This window comes from Penaeus japonicus, unplaced genomic scaffold (genome assembly GCF_977035675.1).
Source record: "Penaeus japonicus unplaced genomic scaffold, GWHDUDI00000001_assembly GWHDUDI00000030, whole genome shotgun sequence".
In the NCBI taxonomy this organism is placed as follows: domain Eukaryota; kingdom Metazoa; phylum Arthropoda; class Malacostraca; order Decapoda; family Penaeidae; genus Penaeus; species Penaeus japonicus.
Window position 1 is genome coordinate 21,986,596 of NW_028234432.1, and position 7,500 is coordinate 21,994,095.

General features: G+C 31.2%; 1 protein-coding gene across 1 annotated transcript in view; it reads left to right on the forward strand.

Annotated features, from left to right (window-relative positions):
* The first annotated feature begins 2,974 nt into the window (after positions 1 to 2,974).
* LOC122267213 (F-box/LRR-repeat protein 12-like) overlaps positions 2,975 to 7,500 on the forward strand; it is a 14,028-nt gene continuing 9,502 nt past the window's right edge. The window contains exon 1 of the mRNA XM_043037243.2: positions 2,975 to 3,229. Coding sequence (XP_042893177.1) covers positions 3,138 to 3,229 — 92 coding nt within the window. The 5' untranslated portion in view covers positions 2,975 to 3,137. The remainder of the gene's footprint in view (positions 3,230 to 7,500) is intronic.

Sequence of the window (7,500 nt, forward strand, 5' to 3'; positions counted from 1 at the left end):
CTATTATACTGGTTTACTTTTTTATCATATAGACATTTAAAGACTTTATGTTTGAAAATACTGACATTTTCGTGAGGCATAGCTGTTATTAACGTGACTTTGAAAAGTAGTTTGATTATTACTTCATTGCCAGTGATAGATATGAAATTTTGAAATAGTTTTCACAAAGTAACCAATTTCCTTGAGTCACCATTTAAGACGCCATATCGAAAAAAAAATCAATGATACAGCATGAATGAACGTCATGCAAAGTATCCATGATTCACCAGATCTAAAATCATAAAATTATTACAGAATAGTTAAGTTCCACCTGCTGTGCCAATTTCAAAAAGATGAAATAATAACTTGAATCAGACGCATATCTATAGCTCTTCTTCATTCTAGAAATTGTTACCAGAATCAGAAAAAAAATCTACCGAGTGTTCTTATCTAGACACAAGACAATGTCTTTCATGTTTATCTTCCATGATACAAAACTTAATATCATAACATACTATTTCGTTTACAAGTCCAAATCAACACTCATCTTGTGAGACTCCATAATCATCACCGTCATTTTTTTTTTTTTTTCATCACAATCATCTTTTCATGATAATCATCATTTCTATCAATTATATCATTACTACTCACGTCATTATAATTTTCAGTATTATTATTATCATTCTTATCATCATAATCATCTTTGCTTCTACTATCATTATGAGCATTGATATCATCAGTAATAACGATAACGAAATATGGTGACAATGATGATGATGAGAATGATGATAATAAAGATAACGATAACAATAATACCAATCATGATAAAAACAATTATAATGATAATGCTGATGATGGTGATAACAATATAATACTGGAGATTATAACAATGATACTAACAGCAGCAACAAGAATGGTAATGATAATGATGATCGAAATTATACTTATGATAAGGATGATGATAATGACAGTGGTAACACCGCCACTGCTCATGTTGATAGTAAGAGAATAATAGTATTGATGATACTTAAAATAATTATAATGGTAATAGCAATAAATAAAATGGCTACTACGATAATGATGATGCTGAGAAAGATGATTGTGATTATCATAATGATGATAATGATGAAAAACATTTTGAAAACTTGCAATTTTGAGAATACTACTGTTGTTACTATTGCTGATAATAATGATAACAAACATATAATAATGATAATGGTATTATTGATTATGATAATAGTAATAATGATAATAACAATCATAGTAATAATGATAATAGTATTAACAATAATAGGAAATGATAACGATAATAATTATTTTAACAACAACTAAAATAGAAAATAATAAAAATAGGAATAATGGTAATGATAATGATAACGATAATAATAATAAGGATAAGATTAAGTATAATGGAAATGGTAAAAATAATGACAACAATAACTAATGATAATAGTAATGGTGATAATGATTCCTATAATGATTCCTACTAAGTGAGATAAAAAAAAAATGAATATGATAATACCGATAATAGCAACAAAAGCAATTATAATGATAACAATAATGATGATGATAACAATAACTATGATAATATTGATAATGACGATAAACATTTTAGTAATAGTGATAAGTAAAATAATGATGAAAATGTTAGTAATAGTAATAATGATAATGACAATGTTGATGATGAGAAAGATCAAGATAATGTTAATGATAATGGTAATGATAATGAGAACGATAATGCTATGATAATATTGATAATAATGTATGGTAATGATGATGTAATGATAATAATAATAGTAATAATAATGATGATAAGATTAATAAAGATGACAATAATGATGGTAATAATAGCAATAGTGATAATAGTAAAAACATTATAATGACAATAATAATAACGATGATAACAGTAATAGTGAAGATGATAATTAATAATTATGATTGTAAAAGTGATAATGATAGCGATGATAATGATTATTATAATGATAATAACTATAATGATAATCAAAATAATAGCAAAAACAATAAAGATAATGATACTGACAATTAATTTCTTAGCAATCGTAAAAATAATGATATAGTATTGGCAATGGTAATAGTAACAATAATAATGATAACGATAATGATGAGGACAACAGCAACAATAATGATAATGACAAGAACAATGACAATAATGATGATAATGATAATGATGATTAAAGTGATACTAATAACAATAACAATAAGAATGATAATGATGATAATATTAATGATAACAATAATAAGAATGATAAAAATAATAATATTAATGATACTAACAACATAAATGATAATGATGATAAGAGTAACAAAGAAAAGGATAATACGAATAAACCAACAGATACCAATGACAGTAATAATAATATTAATAATAAGAAAAAAAAATATATATATACTAGTAACAATTATAATAACAAAAGGCATAAACACGATGGTACTGATAATGATGAGGATAATTATGATAATGATACTAAGAGTAGTAATGAAAATGATGATAAAAGAAATGATAGTGACATTGATTAAATAATAATGCTAGGAATGATGATAATGATAATGATAACAATTATAATAATAATGATAATGACAGTGATAATATTAATAATAATATTGACAATAATGATAAGGATATGGATAATAATGATAATATTGATAATGGTAATAATAATAATAATGATAATGATAATATTGATAATGGTAATCAAAACATAATAATAATAAATATGATAATAATAACAATGATGATGTTACACCACCCCACAATAATAATAACAATAACCGTAATAATGATATTGTAATAATGAAAATATTAATGATAACAATGATGATAAAAATCATATTGATAATAACAATGATGATAATGACAATAATCATCATCATCAAAATTATTATCATAATAGCAATAATAAGAATAAAGGAAAGAACACCAATAAGATAACATAAACTAACATATTTAATTTCCCGAACTCTCCCCCAACAAAGCTTGACCCAGCGACCTCTCAGTGTTTACCTTCGTGCGGAGAACTCGAGAAAGAAAGCCGTTTGATCCTCTTCTTTGTGTCTTTTTTCGGTTTATGAATCCGATTTGTGAAGGATAGCATTGACTAAGTTGTTGTAGAGGGAAATATGAGTGTAGGTGCATTAAGATGTCCAATGTTACCTTGTTAGACCTCCCTGAAGATGTCTTGTTGAGAATATTTTCGTGGCTGTACGCTGTTGATCTGTATACACTTTGCAGGTAATTTTACGAATTATTTTTTAAAAATAGTTTTTATCTGGCTTGTCTTTGATGCACTTATTTTATGTTTCATTTGAGATCATGTCGTTTAGATGTTTGAAAATCTGGCATTATTATTAATCTGCAATTTTTGTTTTAGATATGATTATTACGAGTATGTTTTATTATTATTATTATTACTATCATTATTATTGTATTGTAGTTTTGAGGTCATGGTTTAAAAGATGTGCCTGCTTGATTCTCTGGTAAATGATTTAAGAGATACCTGTAGTGACTTCTGAAAGAGTACATTTTTCTTGTGTGTATGTTAACACATTTCCAGCAATTATGATGGGTTGGACACACTAGATGGCCAGAATCTGGTAATTAGGATGGTGAAGGAAAGACTGTAAGGATATAACTAAGTTTGGTAAATTTTCCAAATAATGCTGCATTACTAAATATCACAAAAGTGGTATTGAAGGATTCCTCTCAACCTCTATTATTCATATATGGTGGATATAATGCGTGATTCCACTGCTGTACCCCACTATCTGGGTCCCCCTTTTTTAAGGCACTTTGTACTACCTCATGCTACTTCGGGGCATATGTTGTATGCAAAGTCTTAACCCAGTTACCTACCTAACTTTGCCTAGTTTTAAAGTTAGCCCTAGCCAAGGAGGGCTTTCCCCCCCTGGACCCCCCACCCCATTCAGGGCACTTCGTGCAATATACCTTTTGCAAAATACTTTGATAACCACCATCCTTGCCCTGAAATTCAAACATGGTTTTGTTTATGTATTTACGGCTAATGATGAGCTGTGTACTGGAAACCCTCAATGAATTACCTACATACACTGTTATGTTCTCTCAATAGATGGCGCAATATTCCTCATTGTTTACAATGGGGAATATTGGTCACGGCATCATTATCCACAGAACTAATTACATATCATAAGTATTATGAAGTACCCTGGATAGGAAGGGTCCAGAGGGGGACGTAGCCCCCCTTGTCTAGGGCTAACTTCAAAACTAGGCAAAGTGAGGTAGGTAATTGGGTTAAGATTTTGCATATGAAATATACCCCAAAGTAGCATGAAGTGCCTTAAAAAAGGGGGTCCAGGGGGGAGTGAAGCCCCCCGTGGCTAGGTCTAACTTCAAAACTAGGCGAAGTTAGGTAGGTAATTGGATTGTGATTTTGCATATGAAATGTGATCTGAATTTATATTTTACCCTGCAATTTCCCTGATCTACCTCATACCCTCTCTTACTATCTGGACCCAGATTATGGGGCATAGGGATGGAATTGTGGGTAAAGTTGACTAAATATGGATAGTACAGAGTGAGAGGAATCCATCAATACCACTTTTGTGGTATTTAGTAAGGCAGTGCTATTTGGAAAGTTACCCTAAATTCGATCACCGAGGAGGAGAATGGTGCTGAGGATGAGACCATTTTGGGAGGATGGCATGGGTATTTCCGAAGGCTAATGAATGAAACATCTGAGAGATTAGAAGAAGAAGAGGAAGGAGAGAACATAAGCTGAGATCATAAAAGAGCTCTAAGCAAGATGTGGAGTGGCAAAGCATTGAGACCTGATTACATTGCAAGAAAGAAAGTAGAAGTACTAGGGTAACCAGGGATTTATTTCCCTCCCTTAACATTTCAGCAAAATCCAGGAGAGAGAGGAAGCGTTGCCAGAATGGTGAAGGACCTCACTAATCGCCATACATGAGAATGGGGGGAGATTCAGGTTTACATCAATGTAAAGCAATTTAGATTTATGAAAGAAAGGGATTGCAGGCATTATATTTTCACCAAGGCAGAGAAGGGTTGAAGAAGGTCACAGAGAAGTACCAGTATGTTTAACTGAAAGGAGATATGTACAGGGACAGTGAAATGGTAGTACTGCAGAACAAACTAGCTGCTGAGCCACATGTAGTACAAGTTGGAGTACACCAAGAATTGCTGTTGAATCCATTCCTGTTTGCTATTGTTGTTTGTGTGATAAAGGAGGAAGTGAGGAAAGCACAGAAACAGGAGATGAAGTTCAAATGTAGAGCAATCTAAATGATTGGTGCACAACATTAGGAGAACATGTAATAAAACATGTAATGTGATTATGTGAGAGAGAAGGGGAAGCTTTGTAACAAGTACCACATATATATGTTACGTTAAGTTTGTCTTTTCAGAATTGGTTATCAGAAACAACCACTATGGCCTAGAGCAAAGAACAGATTATTATTGCTGTTTACTATATAAGGTTTGGCTTTTAACTATCAATTAATTATCAAAATATAATTTAGCTGGTACACAAGAGATTATGGTGATGATCATTCCAAACATTACTTACCATACATTGGCAAGAATCTTTCTTTACAAGGTTCAGTATGACAAATATTAGAAAGCTACAATTAGAATTCATAGCTCCACATAACATAAGGCATAATTAGGGTTTTCATTTGCATGCTTTTCATGTAGTTCTGAAGATGTAAATTCAGATGTCAAAATCCAGAAGAAGGTACAAATTGAAAGGAAATCATATAACCTGTATTGTGATTTTTGGGCTCATTCATAACTGCTGCTGCACTTACATCAAGGCTGGGAATATGGAGATATGTTATTAATCAATCAAATAAGTTTGGATATGTACATCTACCATGGATTAATTTGATTATAACTACAAATTTCTATCTCACCATATTTTTTTTTTTACAAGTATGCTGAGGACATGATGTCTTATTACCAATTTGAATCACCTGACAGTTAATTCCTGTCACCTGTTGTTGCTAGCAAACTTGATGAATCAGGAAGTTATGAACAAAGAGAATGATATATATATTAAAATAAGAAGTTGCACCCATTGTTAGGAAAGATGAAGGACATCTAAGGCACTAATTTGTATGAACATGTTTGAATTTCATATGTTGGACTACTCCCCCCCTCCCCCCATGAAGGTTTAAAACACTTTGTAACAACAAATTTAATTTATCATTTCTCATTAATCTGCCAATCTGAGTTTAAGAGCAGTAGGGGGGTAATATATATATGTTTTTTGGGTCATTCTATCATTCCCTTTAGGAACAGAGCATGAAATTTCTGAAAGTTATATAAAATCATTGTTTCCATCCTTTCAAAAAAGTTACTGCCTTCAAATTTCTTATTAGAAAGCTTTGTTTAGTCATTAGGTTTTAGCTACTGATTTTACCATTTAACAAATATATGATCAGGCATTAAATTCTGATTTTCCTACAGCTTATTATTGTAGTTTTTAATAGATTTTGACTTTTTTTTCTTTATATACATGTGCGAGTGTCCAGATGCTTAAACAGTGATCAGTTACTAATATTTCTACCTTACACCATAGTAGGAGAGAGGTTGTGAAGACTTCAGGTGAGAGACTGGAAAACACTAGAAACATTGATAATACAAACACAATTTTGAACAATTGATCAGTTTACTCTTTTAAATTGTGTAAATGCTGTGGCTTCCAAGCTTTCACCTATCCTGTAAAGAAACCACCACAATCTTAGTAAACGGGTCATAAGTTTCATTAAAGTCTATACTACTCGCTATGTACTGTACTGGTATGTTATAGCAAGTGGTCTTACTTTGGTCTTGCCATATGCCATGGCTACTGTACTAGTCATGTGCGATGCAATGTCGTCACTTTGAAATGTAGCTGTTTTTATTATGACCTTTCATCAATCTGTCGGTACTATTAGGCCAGCTATAGTAGAAATAATGTCATAGGAATTGAGGGAGACAGGTAAAGACATATTTGCTTCTCAACACATAAGCCAGAGATGTAGGCAGTTTATATTTAAGGTAAGTAGGTCAAATAAAACCCCAATTAATGTGGCAGTTTACAAGGATTTATATATATATTTTTTTTATACAGTAGTAATGATAGAAATCATTTGGTCTTATCCAAGAATGGGAAACTGAGATACATCTAGGATGAATTGAAACAAAGAGAACGCTCTTGTATTTATTGTTTAGTAACATTGATATTTTGAAGCAAAATAGAATAAGTTAAAATCAATTTATAACTCCTGCATATAGAAAAGGAGCAATTGGTATTGAGTGACAAGGGGAGTGTATTATGGCCTGAATATGTGATCATTGCACTTATGCCAGTCATATTCATTGTTCATTCTTCTTTGTATAAATTTGATGTTGCACTTATTTTCTGTACTATCAGAAATATATGTTTCTTATTATAGCTTAGAACGTAGTACATATCTTCCTCAGGACAAATCTTCCCAAACTTTCTATGAACAAATGCCATC